Here is an 18456-nt window from a genome sequence, read left to right on the forward strand (position 1 = left end):
CCCATGTTTCAGAGGTAGTGTCATTTTTCCTGCCTGTCTAGACAACAAGCAGCAACTCAAATGGTAAAATAAATGTATTTTAATGTAAAATGTTTGAGTCTACAGAATGTCATTGATATCTTGAAGGAAACTGTAAAACACCCAAACTGCTTCATGTGTGTGTCTCTGTTTAAATGAAACACCTGCTTATAAGGATACCTCTCATCTTCTTTGGTCAAAGAGTTGTGAGCAGTGCCATAAATAAGGCTCTCTACGGAAATGTCAGTACTTGCTACTGCAGTGGTGGTGCTGCGGTAGCATTGTCGCCTCACAGTAAGACGTTGTCCTGTTCAATTCTCAGCTAAAGCGTCTTCTGTGTAGAGACATGCGTGAATGGGCGTACCTTCGTTGAAGGTTGTACATCAGGGCTGACAACTCGGTATGTAAAAAATCTGCTACCAATCATTAGTGGACCGGAGTTCCGCTGTGGCGACCCCTAACCGGGAAAAGCCAAAAGATACACCAACAACGGAAATGTCAGTACTTAAAATGCAGAGTGCTGACAAGTTGAAAAAAAGACCAAAAGCCCAGGAAGAGAGTGAATCTCGAAAATTGCTTGCACCCTAAATTGTGGGAGGCAAGCCTTCCACACCTGAACTTATATATACCAACTCCAAGATCACTATACCTCAAAGGAAAGGGACTGCTCTAGAAATGGCCATTTCAGACTTAGTATATGCAAGTCTGTTTTTTGGTGATTCGGTCTTCTTGTTTCATGACTCACTGTAGCGAGTCCCAGCATTTCAAGTGATTACCAAGAAATAATGGATGACAAAAACCCAAACACAGTGACTATTTATTGATGCTATTTTATTTTATTTCACATAAAATGTTAAAGAATAACAGGCTTTCCATCAACATATCCATTTTCTGAGTTGTTGTTGTGTCTTTCAGCTTTTCCCGGTTAGGGGTCGCCACAGCGGAACTCCGGTCCGCTAATGATTGGCAGTAGATTTTTACGTGCTGGCTTGCCGGGTCTGACGCACAATCTTCAATGAAGGAACACCCATTCACGCATGTCGCCACACAGAAGACGCTCTAACTGACAATCGAACGGGGCAAAGTCTTACTGTGAGGCTACAACGCTACCGCAGCACCACCACCGCATATCCATTTTCTGAGTAATAAAAAAAATATTCTAATGTCTGTCATAACTGACAAACATGAATCATCAGTGATATACCAGAAAAATATGTATTGGGGAAATGTGTGAGTCAAAATATAATGACTGCTTTTAACTAGTTCTTTTTATGTGAACTAAGTTTGTAAACTGCTAATCTCCACTTAAATGTAAATCTCAGATTAAATTGAGTACAAACATATGCAACTCTGAGCTCTTCTCAGCAGTAGAAAAATAAAGCTATTAAGCTCCATTGACTTGGCTATGAACAACTGAAGGTAGCCTCATACCTCTCAACTATCTCTGAATTTCAGGGATGTCCCTGATTGTGACTCAGATTTTAACTCTTTCCCTCTACCCTCTAAATTCCTCCTAAAATTGGTGACTTTTGGAGAAAATATGGTGAATTGCACTTTATAAATGACAATAACTACAGTTGTTGACTTTTACTTCAGAAACTGCACGTTACTTCAAATTCTCTTACTTGTCAATATCTCAAGTTAATAGTACTAATCTTTGAAAAGTGTCCCTGATTGTCCCTTATTTTGTTGAGATTTCTCTCTGGTTGAGAGCTGTGCATACTCTGATTTAAAAAAGGCAGATAATTGCTTTACCTATCTTGTTCATTGTTTCTAGTCCTGACCTGTACACTGTCGTACTGTAGTAAAAGTAATGTCTTTTGGGTTTTCCCGGTTAGGGGTCGCCACAGCGGAATTCCGGTCCGCTAATTATTGGCAGTGGATTTTGTATGGTGCAGAGTTGCCAGCCTGACGCCCAACCTTCGAAGAAGGCACACCCATTCACGCACGCACCTACCTGCATGTCTTTAATGTCACTCAACCGCGGGGAGGATGTGCAGACTCCACACAAAAGGCACTCCAGCCGAGAATCGAACGGGAGAACCTCTTGCTGTGAGGCGACAACGCTAACCGCTGCACCACTGCGGCATACACTGTCGTACTGTAGTACTGACAGCAAATTATTGTGGCCAGAATACTGACACTTTTCTGCTGGTAGAAATCTTTTATTTGATTACAGTTCTAAATCATCAGAGTGCCATTCCTTAGTCATAATAAGGCTCCAGCTCATTCACAGCCAATCCCAGACATTCATGACCCCCCAACTCACCCCACCACCTCCATATCCATGGCCAAAAAACCTAAACACAGTCAAAAATGTATTAATTGTCTGTAATATGCAGCTTACATTGTTGAACAGGCTGGTGTGAAGTCAAGTTCAGGACAGATCTTTTGCAGCTTAGGCAGGAGGTGTCATCCAATACCAATTTTTATTAATTAATGAGAAGGGATTTTAATCGAAAAGAGAATCACCATCAGTTTAGGAATGTTCTTTTCCTGCTGCTGTCCAACTTAAATGATGTATGTATGCTTTAGTGTGCCTGTCGACGTCCTTGATAATGGGCATTCCTACACTTGGAGAAGGCATATGTAAAGGTTGTGAGAATGCTGATTTGGGCAGTTGTGCGATGGTTCCAAGTCCCAGAAATATTGGTAGAATCAGTGCAGGCTATCTACTAAGACCCAGTGATTCAAGTACAATGTTTGGACTTCTAGCAGGTTTCCCAGTGGGAGTGGGTGTGCGTCAGAGTTCGGCTGTGAGCCCACTGCTGTTTAAACTGGTAAGAGTGAAAGGGACAGCTCAGCAAACCTGCTATGTGCAGACAGGGTGGCATTTTAAGCATAAATGTGGCAGACAGGCATTAAAAGCAGACTCTGAACATGAGCATCAGCAGATAACAGGAATGGAATGCAAAACAGTAGGCACATGGATGAAACTGAATACAAACAAGACAGTTGTCATTGCAGCAAATGGAGGAAATTAGAAGAAGCTGAGATAGAAGGGAAATAGAGAAGCAGGTTAACATTTTCAAGTATGTGGAATGGGCATTGTTGAGGGGAAGATAAATCTGAATGAGGAAGTCAAAACTAGAATCAGAGGTGCTGCAACCAACTGATCTAGGATGCCAGGGGTAGTGTGTGACAGAACAATGTCAAAGAAGGTGAAAAGTAAGGTGTACAAAACAGCAGATGACCATTACTTCTGTATGGCACAGAAAATCTGGGCAGTGAAGGTTCAGCAGTTGAAGAAGACAGATGTGATTGAGGTGAAGTGCCTGATATGGTGGCAGGATGCACACTGGGATACACAAATCACAACATCAAATCAGACGTCAAAGTAGCTTCAGTTGCAGAGAAGTTCAAACTGAACAGGTTATGGTGGTTTAGGCATATGGGCAGGAAAGCCGACAATGATTTAGTGAAGAAGATTAGAGAGAGACAGGAAGAAAGCAAGAGGAAACATCAATGTCTATCGTAGAGGTGGATGGATTGTGTGAGAGAAGACCTGTGACAGGTATGACTGACATATGAGGTAAGAGAATGACATTAAATCAAGAAGGGTGGTGACTCCTGACGCACTACCCCAGCCCCATGTAAAAAAAATGGGAAAAGGGATTGATGGCGATAATGATGATGGTGATAGTGGAAGAGGTAGGTAGGCTACAGCTAGATGGAATGATTTATGTTTTGTGGGTATGTTGACTAAAAGTCAGTTTGGTAGGGAGTCAGAAATGTATTAGCTTGAGCCAAGAATTGTACTTTTAAGTCTCTCCTTCATTATTTAAACCTGGCTTTGCATCGAAGGGATAGCCATGAGATGAGGAAAATTTAGCGTTTTTTTAAGGAATATGTACTTGCACTGAACAAATATGTACCTTCCTCATATATTTTATAATAAGAGAGATAATAAAGAGTAAATTAAGACAATTGGTGCTAGGAAGAGCAATAGAGAAGTAATGGTCCTTTGATGCAGATGTTTCCACAAGTATATAATCAAAGAAAAGTCATTCAAACATCTAATATCCAGACAAAATTTTAGTTTTAGGGTCTGTGCAATCTGTGATAGTATGAACATAATTTATATAGCTTATTGTGTTGAATGTTGTTATTCCTATATGTAAGAAGGCAAAGTTAAGAGAAAGAATAGGAGCTGATATGTCAGATACTAGAAGGCAAATAGGAACAAATGCACTATATAAGCGTTTAAAAGAAATAAATCAAGGTCCTAGTTATAAGTTTGTAGTATTACATAATGTATTAGAAGAAATAAGGGGAGGTGATATAATATCAGCAATGGAAAATGCAAAATATAAATGGAATAATAAATTCCGGGTACATTATCTCCCAGGATTGAATGGACATGTTAGTGTAAAGCCTGCATTAAAATGCATGCATAATGCAATATGACTGAATTGTGGTTTTATGAATTTTAAATGTTTTATGTAGCTAGTTTTATTTTAATAAGACTGGAAGTGATGAAGGGTTAACAGTGAAATGACTGACAAAATCTTATTTAAAGGGATTTTTAGAGCAGTATGGTTTAGCCTGAAGAAGCATTGTATGTGAATTTTTTCCTGCATGAATAAACTAACTGATATTTAGACCGCTCGTGTTTTCAATAATGGGAGTATACTTGTAGATCTCTTGGGGTGTATTTAGTGCTTTATGCAGAGCAATAAGTAGTGTGCGAAGGTTTGGGGGGAGTGTTTTTCTGAAACTATTATTGGTGCAGTATACACAGCATGAGTGAGTAGGAGGAAGTGGGAGAGGTGTAACAGTGGCAGAGTATGTTAAATGCCATGGTTGTGTTGTACTTAGAGGGTGGAAGTGAAAAGCAGGAAGTATTGTCAATGGTCTGGGTTGAAATTTGAGGATAATTTATTAGCTTATTCTAAAGTAAAAGTATTATAAAAATTAAGCTGTAGGTTTTGATGTAGTTTGTAGATGACATTTTAGAAGGTTTTTTTCGCATAAATTAAATGTGTATGTTTAAGGCTGTCCAGGGCAATATATTTTTTGAATGCATTGCTGATGCTATATTTTGTTTGCAGTAAGTGAGATATGTTAGTGTATTGACTGACAGGAGTGTATATGTGTGTAAAAGGCTAGATTGTGTCATTTGATGTGCTTGTAGGTAGTTATGTGGAGGTTTCAGTTATTAGCTATATTAAATAGGCTGGGGTTAGCACTAAGATGTAATTTTTGGTGTATTTTTATATTGTTTGTTGAAAGTTGCTGGAGTATTAAGGATGTTGTTTGAGATGAAGTGGATTTTCTTAAATCTGGTTTAGTTATTGTGTTAAGTATTACTGAGTCTGTTTTGTGTTATGCGTACATTTTGCTTTAAGGAGGGAGGAAGATGAGAAGAAGTGGGTAGAGAGCAGCAAAGATGAAGGTAATGATATGGTAGGGGGAGGGTGTATGGGGAATTGAGAATGGGAAAAGCACAGAGCGAGCTAGAGCTTCCAAGTCAGTGGTAGGAAAACAGTTGTGTACTTGCGCAGTGCAGTTTGAATAGCAGCTCAGAGCATCCACAGGTAAGTGATGCTGAGGAAGTAGCCATTTTGGTAATATAGTCAAATTATAAAGAAAAAATGGAGCTATCCACTCTTTGCCACAGCGTATTATAAGAAGCAAGTTCAAATCAGCAAATTGAAGAGCATTGCATGTATTTGATAAAGTGCTTTCACTTTAACATATGTGAAAGAAAAAAACAGCTACGAGTTTTGTAATCAGCATGCAGAACAATGCACATTTCAGATTTTCTCTCATAGTTAATACCTATGTGGCATGCAAAATAGGTAATCTATGGCAGATTGCTACAAAAATGTTTTTTCTAAACTTTCAGACAGGTAGTGTCACTGCTGTAGTACCAGCTCAGCTGGCCTGGGTGAGTTGGGTTCACTTCACATTCATTTTACAGGTTATTTATTTATTTATTGGAAATAGAGAGTGGCAGACAGACAAGGGCTGACCATGTAGTAGAGAACAATGCAGAGAAAAACACTTAGAGATGGAAAATAAATGAAATGGTGAGAGCACAGCAGAGGGAAGACCTGTAAGAGAAAACAAATGAAATGAATACAGGAATTTGTGTGAATGAGACAGTGTGAGGAAGTTATGATTGTGAATCTCTCAACGTATAACACTATATGCAATATTTATTTAGTTAGTTAGTTATGTTTGTTTATTTATTGGGATAATACACTGAAAATAGACAATTTCAGACTGTTCTTAACTATGCCTCCTTGTCACCAGAATACTTTTGTCTGTTGCATGCATTGAAGTCTTGCTCTTTGCTGCTTTAGACTGCTAGTACATATGGCTTCTCACTCTGAATACGTTTTTCTTTTGTTGTTGCTGTTTTTTATTCTACTGGCAAGAATTATGTTGCCTCTACAGCCACTTTTCTTTCATATGTTTTACCCTTTCTGCACTAAATGCAGATTTGTAGAAAGTCTAACAAGTAAATGCCTGCATGCTGCAGTATGGCTTCTTGTTAGATGTTTTATTTCAAGTGTTTGCATTATATGGTGCTTTCAAAAAAATAAGTTGTTAAACATTTGTTCTTTTATTCATTTGCAGGGAAGAACTAAAGAGCTGTGAACTTTTATATTCTTATCGAGGTATGTGATTTGCTGATGTCAAAGTCTGTCACTGTTTCTGTATGATTTACAAAACACTCAGAAGCCCAGATGTTATGTGATCCTATCTCGCCTACATTCTGACTGATGGGTTCGGAGCCGATCCCTCGGCTCCGACTCGGCACGCTTATGCCAAAGAGCGAAGTCTCTTATTGGCTGAGCTTACTATATCCCAGGATGCACCACTACCAGTCCCCCAGATCTCGTTTGCCGCTAACCTGCGAAGACGTGGTCTCGAGCTGGCTGAGCTGAGTAGTAAATTTACTAACTTTTTCTGTCAGTTTTTTTGCTGTCTTGTCACAAAAAGCTGTTTTAACGGCTATTCTTCCCTTTTGTGTGTGTTTGGAGTTTGTTAAAGACTTGTTGTGTGATTGGGTTGAGTTTGGTAGGCCTCCTTCATCTTAGGGCCTTCCCGGTCAGTCAACCCTCCTAAAACCTTACAGGGTTTCAAAGTACCCTTGTTATTTACAACGCTTTTAAGCGATAACTGTAATCTATTATTAGGTAGTGTCAAACAGAAAGTCAGTTTGTATTTTTCTGTCAAAGATTACTGAAATTGTTTTGCCATAATGTCTCAAAATCCTAGGCCTTCGGCTTCAAAAATGCACCAAATGCAATTTCAAAATGTCTATCACAGACGATCACTCGCTCTGTGTGTATTGTTTGGGTGCAAAACACCTACAGGAGTCATGCAGCGTGTGTCACGCTTTTTCCTCAAGGGTCCTCCAGGAGAGGAAAAATAAACTGATTCTTAAGGGGTTAATAAAACCTTCTTTGAAGAAGCCTTGGCATCCTCTCCTTCTCCGGCTAAAAGAAAGGCGTCGGTTCCGACCAGTCCGTCGGATCCAACCGCCAAAAGACATAGGCAGGCCTCTCCTCGGCTCCAAGGACTTGGAGCCGAGGGCGACGGTCTGCCTCGATGCCACCAGTCTCGACTCCTCTGGCTTCGGAGCCGATGGCTGGGGCATCGAGGCGGGTCACCTTCGGCTCCACTGGTCTCGGAGCCGACAAAGGTCGCCCGCCAGACACTTCCTCCTCGGGCGCCAAGTCCACCTCGGCACCGATGGAATCTAGTGTGTATTCCTTGGCGCCGATAGTCATCGAGTCGCCTCGAGCCGGTCCCCTAGCCCTTTGGGGCCGTTGGAGAGGCCGCTCGAACCCGTTCAGTTTCCTCTCGGTCTTCGAGGATGTCGGATTCAGATATAGACAGGGTGCTCCAAAGACTGTTCCAGTCCCCAGTCTTCCAAAAATTTGTTTGGTTCCGACCCAGTTGGCTTGGAGCCGATAGCCCTGGCCCACCCATTGCCATTCCTCCTCCGACTGCTTGGCTCCGTCGGAGCAGGTGCTGTTGGAGCCGGTGGAGATCTTAGGGTCGGCTCCGACCCTTACTCCAACCCGGCCCGGGTCCGAGTTTGGTACACGGACTTCTTCGGCTGGACCCGGGGTGATGTTTGGGACCTATGCTGGTTCGAGCCTCCCTTGGTGCTTCGGCTCGGGACTTCCGTCGGCTATCATGGCTCGGGGACCGGACACTCCCAGGATTCTGGGGTCCGGCTTTCAGAGCCATGAGGAGTGCCTTGGCCAAGTCTTCTTCGCCATCTCTCCGGCTTTACCGGCACCTTCCTGGGCGTGGAGACTGGGTCTTTGGCAGTTCCCTGTCCGTAGGCAGCGGAGCCCTGGGCCTGAGGTTACCCCCATTGGGGGTTCCCCTCCTCCTGAGGGTTCTTCGAGTTGTCGTCGGAGGAACCCCAAGGAAGAGATCGTGCAAGAGGAAGCACGTGGACTCCCGAGTCTATTACATCGGACACTGATCTTGATGATGCAGAGGGGTCCCGAAGTCGTCCTCGGACGATGTCTCATTTGCAGACATCTTAGAGATCCTCAAACAACGAGGCGGCTGGATATCCAAACCCCCCTCTGCTGACGCGTCAGTGCTCCTCAAGGCCTTTGGGGCTCAGCCTCCGCCTCCTGGGTGTCTCCGCCCTTGACGAGCTTCTGGATTTAGTTTGTCGGAGGGCGTGGGAACATCCAGATACCGTGGAACCAGTCCCTTCTCGTCCAAATAAATTTTTGTCTGCCCCACCCGAGAAGGAGTTCCTCACTAAAGGCGTGGCTGTAGATGCCATGGTGGTGGCATCTGCTACACAACAGGATGTGGCAGAGGCTTCAACGTCCGTCCATCCTCCTAATAAGGAATCTAGGAGCATGGACAGGTACGGGAAGTGCACCCTGACTTCAGCGGCCTTTACTTTAAGGTCTCTGAATTATTTGGCACATTTTACCAGGCTTCAGAGGGATCTGGTCAAGGAGTTGTCAGATTCCTCTCGGTAACCTACCTGAGCAGCTAGCCCAGTCGGTTAGCTCTCAGTTGGCTATCCTTACGTCAATTTCTAACTCGTCCATGAGGCTCATTTCCTATGCGGCCGAAGGCGGGTAGAGCGGCAGGCACAGGCATGGCTCACGGAGACAAGCCTGGCTCCGCTTGTGTCAGTTCGCGGAGGCCTTCAAGTCTTCCTTCACGACGCTCCCTTTGACGGGTCCTCTTTGTTTGGACCGGTTAAAGACACCCTTACCGCTGTGAGCAAGAGGGAAAAACTTTATCTGCCGAGGTGCCCGTTATTCCACTCCCTTCGGCCTTACCCCAAGGCTAAAGGAGGGGAAGATGTGGTTCCGCAAATCTCGTAAGTTTTTCCCCAACAGCAGGAAGATTCCCCTTCCAGAGGCAGAGGGGCGGAAATTTTTCTGGGAGACGCCGTCCCAGAGGCGGCAGAGGGCCCCGCAATTCTGGAGACCGCGAGTCCTTTCGTGGCTCTTCAGCCTCCCACACATCATGAGGGATTGCCCGGCTGTGCTGCTCCGGAGCCAGTCGGGTGTCGTTTTGCCAAGCACCTAAAAGCCTGGGAGTCAATCACTCAGGACAGATGGGTGCTTCGGATCATTGCCGGAGGTTACACCATCCCATTCACATACTCACCCCCACCGTCCAAAAAAATCCTGGACCCACCACCCAGTCAAAGGGAAATGGCAGCCGCAGAAGCTTTAAAGCTGCTAGAAAAAGGAGTCATCCAACCGGTCCCCACAGACCAGATCGGATCAGGAAATTACTCCAGGTTCTTTTTAGTGCCAAAAGACAGGGGACCTGAGACCAATATTGGATCTCAGCAGACTGAACCAATCTGTCACGAAATCCAAATTCCGAATGGTCACGTTACAATCCATTCTCCCATTGTTGGAGAAGGATGTTTGGATGTGCTCCATAGACCTCAAGGACGCCTATTATCACATACCGATACATCAGGCGTCCAGGAGGTATCTGCGCTTCAGCCTGGGAGTCAGTCATTACCAATTTTGTGCTCTGCCCTTTGGTCTCACCACAGCCCCACGGTGTTCACCAAGTGTTTGGCAGTAGTGACGGCTCACCTGAGAAGTCTTGGATTCCAAGTGTTTCCCTATCTGGACGACTGGCTCCTGACTGCCACCACCAGGCATCTACTAATGGACAACCTCAAAGCCACCATCTCCTGGGTGCTACCCTGGGATTACATTCAATTGGTCAAAGTCTGTCTTGCTGCCTTCTCAGCATAAGGTTCATAGGAGCAGAGATAGACTCAAAATTGATGCGTCTTTCTTCCTGCCGAAAGGATCCAAACTTTACAGGGCCAAGTTCAAGCTCTGATCTCGAGATCCAAAGCCCCAGCCAGGATGGTTCTACAAGTTTTAGGTTCAATGTCTGCCACGGTTCTTTTAGTTCCTCTGGCAAGATTGCACATGAGGATTCTTCAGTGGCTATTGTCAACTCAATGGTCCTTTCAGGATCTTCCCTCAATCATCACATCATGATTACGGAAACATGCAAACGGGACCTTCGCTGGTGGCTTCAGACATCCAATCTAAATCAAGGAAGCCCTTTGTTATTCCCTCTCCAGTGGTTACCCTGATGACAGATGCCTCCCAGATAGGGTGGGGGCATTGTCTGGGCAGGTTAGTTCAGGGCTCCTGGCTTCCAGACGAAGCTCTTCTCCACATCAATGTGTTGGAGATGAGGGCTGTACTTCTATCCCTACAGGCCTTACACAAGTTTCTTCCTCAGGGCATCATCGCCATCCACACAGACAACATGTCGGTGGTCTGGTATCTGAACAAACAAGGAGGGACCAGATCTTACCCTTGCAGAGAGGCCATGAGGGTGTGGGAATGGGCTGTAGCTACCAACCGCTTCTTGGTAGCGACCCACATTCCAGGAAATCAAATATATTGGCAGACAAATTGAGCAGGACAATTCTCTCTCCTCACAGTGGTCCCTAAACGAAACAGTAGCAGCTCAGGTTTTCAGGAGATGGGGACGCCGTGCTGCGACCTATTTGCAACTCCACTAAACACCAAGTGCAAAAGGTTCTTCTCCTTGACTCCACATCAGGGAGTACCAGCTATGGATGCTCTAGCACAACCTTGGCCAACAGGGCTACTTTATGCCTTTCCTCCGATTCCACTTCTCTCCAAAGTCATTCAAAAGCTTCTCAATTGGGGTCCAATCATACTGATTGGCCCATACTGGCGTGGTCAGGTATGGTTTGCTTACCTAAAGAAACATGCGGTGGGCGATCCGTGGACTTTAGACCTAATTCGGACCTGCTAATTCATCAGTCGGGACAACAGCATCAGTCCCTTCGATCTTTGAAGTTGACAGCTTGGCTCCTCCACTTCCGACTTTAGTCAGAAGTCACACATTAGACCCGGAAGTTGTTCACATTTTATCTTCGCCCACAAACCCACCACTAACAAATTGTACCTCAGTAAGTGGAAGAGGTTTGCTATCTGGGCTCAACTCAAGGGCTTAGACCCTATCACTGCTCCTATCCCAGAGGTTTTGAAATTTTAACATCCCTATTTAATCAAGGATCGTCTGTCTCTACTATTAAAGTCCAACTAGCGGCAATCTCTAAATTTCACGAGTCCATGGATCCTCCATTGATGAGCTGCAGACTATGCAAAACTTTCATTAAAGGTGCGGTCTGTTGAGACCCCAGTTTCTCATCCTGCGCCTCCGTGGGATCTAGATTTAGTGCTTCGTGCATTGACATCTTCCCCTTCGAACCGGCTGCTACATGTGAGTTAAAATATCTGTCTTGGAAAACTGCTTTCTTAGTTGCAATTACTTCTGCAAGAAGAGTTTCAGAGCTTCAGGCCCTGTCCATTAAACCACCGTACTTGATTTTCCACAAGGACAGAGTATCTCTTAGGCCTAATCCATCCTTTGTCCCAAAGGTCTGTTCTAATCTTTGTCTCCAACAGTCTCTAGAGCTACCAGTTTTCTTCCCAAATTTCTCCAACGAAGCAGAATACACTCTCCATAAATTGGATGTTCACAGGCAATTACGCTTCTATTTAGACAGGACTCAGCAACTTCGTAAGTCAGACCAGTTGTTTGTGTCCTTCTCAGATAATAAATTGGGTCAAACCATCACAAAAGCTACTATTTCCAAATGGATTAGAGATTGCATAACTCAGGCTTATTCTTCTTCGAATAAGCAACTTACAACATCTATCAAAGCTCATTCTACCAGAGCTATGGCTACTTCTATAGCTTTTCATTCCAAGCTCGCTATATCAGAGATTTGTGCTGCGGCTACTTGGTCCAATCCGCACACTTTCATTTCCCACTACAAATTGGATGTGGCATCTAAAGGGCGAGCATCATTTGGTTCCACGGTACTCAGGAGTGTTTTCCAGTGAGCCACCCAGGATTCAGGTGCTAGGGACGCTGTCCCATCAGTCAGAATGTAGGCGAGATAGGATCACATAACATCTTTTAGTTATGTACTCACCATAACTTCAGATGTTTGGGATCCATCTCGCCTACATTCCTAATACCCACCCTCCTTCCCGCTTGCGTGGAGATCAGAAGAGATTGAACGGTTTTGAGTTCTACTGTTTTATCTTGTTTCATCTGACGATGTTATATAAGCAGGGCGTGCATGTGTGCATGTATGCGGACAAACTAGATCTGGGGGACTGGTAGTGGTGCATCCTGGGATATAGTAAGCTCAGCCAATAAGAGACTTCGCTCTTTGGCATAAGCGTGCCGAGTCGGAGCCGAGGATCGGCTCCGAACCCATCAGTCAGAATGTAGGCGAGATGGATCCCAAACATCTGAAGTTATGGTGAGTACATAACTAAAAGTTTTGTTTTACTGGCCACAGCTGAAGATCATCTTTGTTACCATTCCATTTTGCTGTAGTTATGCACTCGTTATGTGAAGTTGGCTTTCTGATCATAAAATAAATAGTTTTTACTTTAGTTTCTTCAGTGGAGCTATGCTTATTAAGATTAGTAAACTTGTGTTTTGTATTTACTGTAGGCTGATCAGCTGCCTGGTTAATTCTTGATTCCATGTCATGTGACCTAGAATTCTAATAATGCAACTGTTAGGGTATACGGTTTGACAGTCTGTAGTAGTTTGGTGTTTCCTGTAGTTTACAGCAGATTTCAACATACAGACAATGTCAACAAATAAATATAGTTATATTTCAAGTAAAAGCAAATTGGAGCAGAATAAGTCGTAAATTGTGTAATGACTGGCACACAGTATAGTAACGTAGATGTAACGTTAACAGTTGTCTACCATGGAATAATAAAAAGCATCACATACTTTACAAGAATCTTATGTTCTAATTTGCTTTTACTTGAATATAAGTATGTACATTTGTTAATTTATTGTTTAATTGACTGTTTTGCATTTTTATGTTGAAATCTGCTACAGACTGCAGAAAACACCTTCCCACTACAGACTGTCAAATTATATACCCTAACAATTGCACCATTAGAATTCTAGGTTACGTGACATAAAATTAATAAGTAACTGAACAGCTGTTCTGCCTGCAGTAAATATAAACACATTTGTACTAAGTAAGCATAGCTCCACAGAAGTAAGTAAAGTAGAATATATTATTTTATAATCAGGAAGCCCACTTTACATAATGAGAGCTGAATTACAGCAAAAAGGATTCGTAACAACTTTACACATGATCTTTAAGTCATTAATGGTATTCAAAGTGTTAGAGCTCTAAAGAATAATATTACAGCACTAGTTACACTATTTTATTTTATGCAGCATCAGCTGAGAACTGCAATATACAAGTCAATTGTGTATGTTGGGAGACCAGCCTAATGTAGCAGAGGCAAGATATGTGTGTAATGCTGTTAACAGGATCTGTCACTCACTAAGGTGCAGAGGGGCAGATAGGAGTAAAAATCATACAGCTGGATCCAACCTCACCTTCCACAGGGGTACTGAGTGGAATTTAATTCCCCCTAATAATCTTCTGCTAACTAGGGCATTCACTGAAGGAGGCCAGATCTAAGTTTAGATATTAAGGATATGTAGTAAGAATTGCTGTGTTTGGCCTTTATTGACTATATGATTGCAGAACTCTGATGCTTGGGAAAAATGTAGCACATTCTGTTAATATTGTCGACATTATGAAGGATTTAGGATGCAAAAAAATTCCCCATCCTCCACTCAAGTAGCATAGTAAGCTATCCAACTCCTTACTTTTTTCCTTCACCAAAATTCAGCAGGGCTCCACTTTCCACATAAGAGAGGGCCCATTCTACTAATCTGAGTGGAGGCAGTACCAGTGTTAGGGGATAGACTTGACTAATGGGAGATATGGGTGGTTTGTAGCCTGTTGTCAGCAAAAGACAGGTTCTTTAACAGATACAAAATCTGTTTTATTTGTTTCTGTGTTGTAGCTCTTGATGGTTTATTTTGTTTTTTTTTTCTGTTTTTTATAGTATCAGCAGTACAATAAGTCTTAATAAAGAAAGGGGTGTATGCTTAACTGGATCAATGTACAGTCAGCCAAAACTTGGTTTTCTAAAGATAATCATCCTTGAGGTGATAATAATTCTGAGTTGGAGTTTTACTTTAAGAGGGTTTTGGTGGCAGTGTTTGCTCCCCAGCATCAAATGTTTTGGTCAGCACAGATTTTGTCTGCTTAATTTTGCCAAGTTGAATTTGTCTAACTTTTCTTTAATCTTTGTTGGTAGAGCCAAAAAAGTTAGAGAATACATTAAAAAAATTTTACTAGCAACTTGTAACTGGTGCATGCACATATTGGTGTTCACGTAAGTTCTTGGTATTAAGTTCAAAGTGTAGCAACCCTCAGTATCCTTTATGGGACAGCTTGCTTTGGTACCATTGAATCTATGATAGTTTGGCTTGCAAAATTAGCTATCCTTGTAGTAAAGCTTCAAGCCTTTATGTCAGGACCTGTCATTAATCATCTTCGTCACCATCAATAGGTTTGCGAGTCTATAGATGCTGCTGGTCTTCCTACCCATCTGTAAGGAGGCGGTTTTCTGGTTGTCTATTATTTCTTTACTGACTACAGAGCTGTTACAGGTCTCTGTAAATAAGAGTTATTTTGTTGCTTGGGTCATTTAGTCAAATCCGTCACTTTGTGATTTCAAGGACTTTAAGACAAGCACTATTTTATAACTTTTTTTCATAACTTCAGTAATTCTGTTCATCCACTTTAACCTCTGCCACTCCCTCCATTTGCCTTTAATCTTTCTCAACTTCAGTTTTTCTCTAGTGACTCCTGTTTTTGCATTATGCAGCCAGAGCACTTGAGTTTTAGTTTTACTATCTTGGCTTACAGTGACTGGTTTGATCTTCTTGCAGTCCTTGGAATTCTCAAAAGTATTCTTTAGCACGTGAGTTTAAAAGCATCAATTTTTTAGCGCATAGCTTTATATGAAGTCCACTTCTCACAGTCATATTTTACTACTGGAAAACCATTCATTTGATTATACAGACCTTTGTTGACAATGTGATGACTTTGCTGTTTAAAATCTTATCCAGATTTGCCATAGCTTTACTTCCAAAAAACAAGCGTCTTTTAATTTCATGGCTGCAGTTATCATCTGCAGAAATCTTTGAGCCCAAGAAAATAACATCTGTCATTACCTCCACTTCCCCATCTAGTTGCAAAAAATTATTAGGTCGAGATGACATAATTTTATTTATTTATGTATGTATGTATGTTTGTTGAACAAGAAACCAGCTTTTGCAGATGTTCTTCGTGTTTCACTGTTGCAGTCATTACATTTGGGTAATCCTGCTGGCAAGTTGCCCTCAGCCGGCGTGAATTCCAAATTCTTGGGTCCTGCATCGGCCCCTTCCCTGACGTCAGGTCGTCAGGGGTATAAAAGAAGCAGCCAATGCCATTTTCTTTAGTCTTTCTTGCCGTGCGGTGCCCGAAGCAGAAGCAGTTCACAAGTGCCGGTCGGCCAACTCCTGAGATTTTCGTGTTCGAGTTTCGGATGCAAAGTCTTCAATAAAGCTAAGTACCCCGTTGGGGAAACTTTTTTTTCTTGCTCCAGACCGATGTCAGAAAAACGTAATAATTGTATTTCTTGTGGGAAGCAAATACCTCATGAGGATTTTCATTCTTACTGTATTCCTTGCCTAGGCCCTGAGCACAACGTTTCTGGTTATCGGTTTTGTGCTAGATTTAACCAATGCACTATTAAGCGTCGGTATGATTTTGCTTTAAACTATTTTGGACGCCGGTTTAATTATCCAGAAATGTCATCGGATAGCCATCCGACTACCGGAGTTCACAAGAAACGCAAAGAAAAGGAACGAGATAGACAACCGAGGCCCAAAACCGATGACAAAGCTTCTCCTAATCCAGTCACCGGTCCTCAGTGAGGTGCTTTCGCAGCCCCTGACGCCCGCTACTTTAGAGTCGCAGGCCGCTACTGACTCCCACATGGAATCGGCCATGCTGCTGGAAACTCAAGGTATTGGAGCCTCTGATATTATCCCTTCAGATGAGTCCGGAGCCGCTGAGCAGGCACCTGCTTCTGAGGGTGTATTCAGACCTAAACATCTTTACATCAAATCGGCTTCAGTTTCAAAGGCAAAGACTAAGGCACCTTTCAAAGCAAAGAAACAAACTCAAGAGCCACGTGGTCAGGCCTCTATGCCCAAAAAAACAGATGCTCAAAATGGCTAAAGACTTGATTACCTTGATCAGGGGTTCCCATCCCCCTCCTAATAAGAGGCCTAAGCAAGAGACTGACTATGAATCTTCAAATCGGGTTTCCATTTCTTCTGATCAGGAATATTCTCTTCCCCCCTATGAGGATTCTGATGCTGAAGAATCTATACCTTCAGCTTCTCCTCCAGAGGACTATTCTTTTGGGGAAACCTTACATACCATGAGGGAACATTTCCGCTGGGAGAGCCAAGATTTTTCAAAATCTAAAAAGAGGCTCAGAGATTTCCTTTTACTACCTCAAGCACAAGCCACTAGCTATCCCACCTGTGTTAGACATTGTAGATTATGTGTTTTCAGAAGCTAGTCTTACCCCTGACTCCTTACCTCCAGCTCCTGTTAAGCCTGACAGATTACAGGGTTCCTGACTCTCATAAATCCCTTTTTAAAAACCCTGCTGCAGACCCAGAAACTATTTCTCAGGGTCCCAAAGGAGTTAAGGCTTCCGCTGCAAACAAACTTACCCCCTCTGACAGAGATTCTAGGGCACTGGATAGATGGGGAAAAAAGGTTTACACATCTGCTACCTTGGCTATAAGGGCCTTAAACTGTCAGTTTCATATGCTCAAATATCAGCAACATGTCATGGCATTGCTTAAACAGAAAATGTTGCTAAACTCTGAATGTGCAGAAAACAAGGAAATGCAGGATTTATTGCATGCAGCTGAACAAGTTGTAAAGCATACTTTGCAATATGGGTTTGATTCTTTAGAGGCCTCCTGCAGGGCCGCAGTTACAGGTTCTGTAATTGAGGCATGCTTGGTTAAAGGAACAAAATCTGCCTGATCATGTTAAGGTTAAATTATTAGATGCAGATTTACAGCATGATACTTTGTTTGGTGTTGAGGCAGAAGAGGTGTTAAAGAAAATGGAGGACAAAGCTAAATCTATGCAAACGGTCAAAGATTTTTTACAAGTACAACCACCTAGGTTTAGTAGACACTGGCCAACAAAGAATTGGTCCTTTCCTGTGTCAGACGGACCTCAAAGGGGCAGATCCAGACACCCTAGAGGCAGATCCCAGGTGCAAGGTTCATACCGCTCAAAGCAATGGGGGGCTTCTACCTCCAAAGTTGGAGAAGACAAATCACAGCCATACAGGAAACAGTCCCAATGACTTCCCTCTGCCTGCACCAAGCACTTATCTCCTGGCAGCACCCTTAGGGGGAAAATTGGCACTTTTTTCGCAAAATTGGCACATTATAACCCAGGACAAGTGGGTCCTAAATATCGTGTCACAAAGCTACAAGTTCCATTTCCATACCCTGCCAAAGGCAAACGGCTGGTCAGATCTGCCAAAAAAAAATCAATGGGCAGAGGCACAAAAACAAGTCTCATCCCTCATGGACATGGGGGCCATTCAACAAGTACCAGAGCAAGAGCAGGGACAAGGATTTTACTCGACTGTTCTTGGTACCCAGAAAGGACACGGCCTGGAGGCCAATACTGGACCTATCTATTTTGAACACATTCCTGGATATACCAAAATTCAAGATGTTGACTTTGCAGCAGCTTCTGCCCATGCTGGGCAAGAACGCTTGGCTTGTGACTTTAGACCTAAAAGAGGCATACCTGCATGTCCCAGTCAGACAAATATGCAGAAGATGCCTCAGATTCAAGGCTGGTTCAATGCATTACCAATTCTCTGCACTGCTCTTTGGCTTATCTGCTGCACCCAGGGTCTTTACAAAGTGCCTGGCACCAGTAATTGCATTCTGCAGACAAAG

At 43.0% G+C, this 18456-nt stretch overlaps 1 protein-coding gene across 1 annotated transcript in view; it reads left to right on the forward strand.

The window, feature by feature from the left end:
* Positions 1–2645: 2645 nt before the first annotated feature.
* Positions 2646–18456, forward strand: part of SRRD (SRR1 domain containing) — a 181355-nt gene continuing 165544 nt past the window's right edge. Inside the window, exon 1 of the mRNA XM_044069737.1 lies at positions 2646–2798. Within this exon, the coding sequence (XP_043925672.1) occupies positions 2646–2798 (153 nt within the window). The remainder of the gene's footprint in view (positions 2799–18456) is intronic.

The sequence above is a fragment of the Protopterus annectens genome, chromosome 4.part0 (genome assembly GCF_019279795.1).
Source record: "Protopterus annectens isolate FY-2018-M chromosome 4.part0, PAN1.0, whole genome shotgun sequence".
Lineage (NCBI taxonomy): Eukaryota > Metazoa > Chordata > Ceratodontiformes > Protopteridae > Protopterus > Protopterus annectens.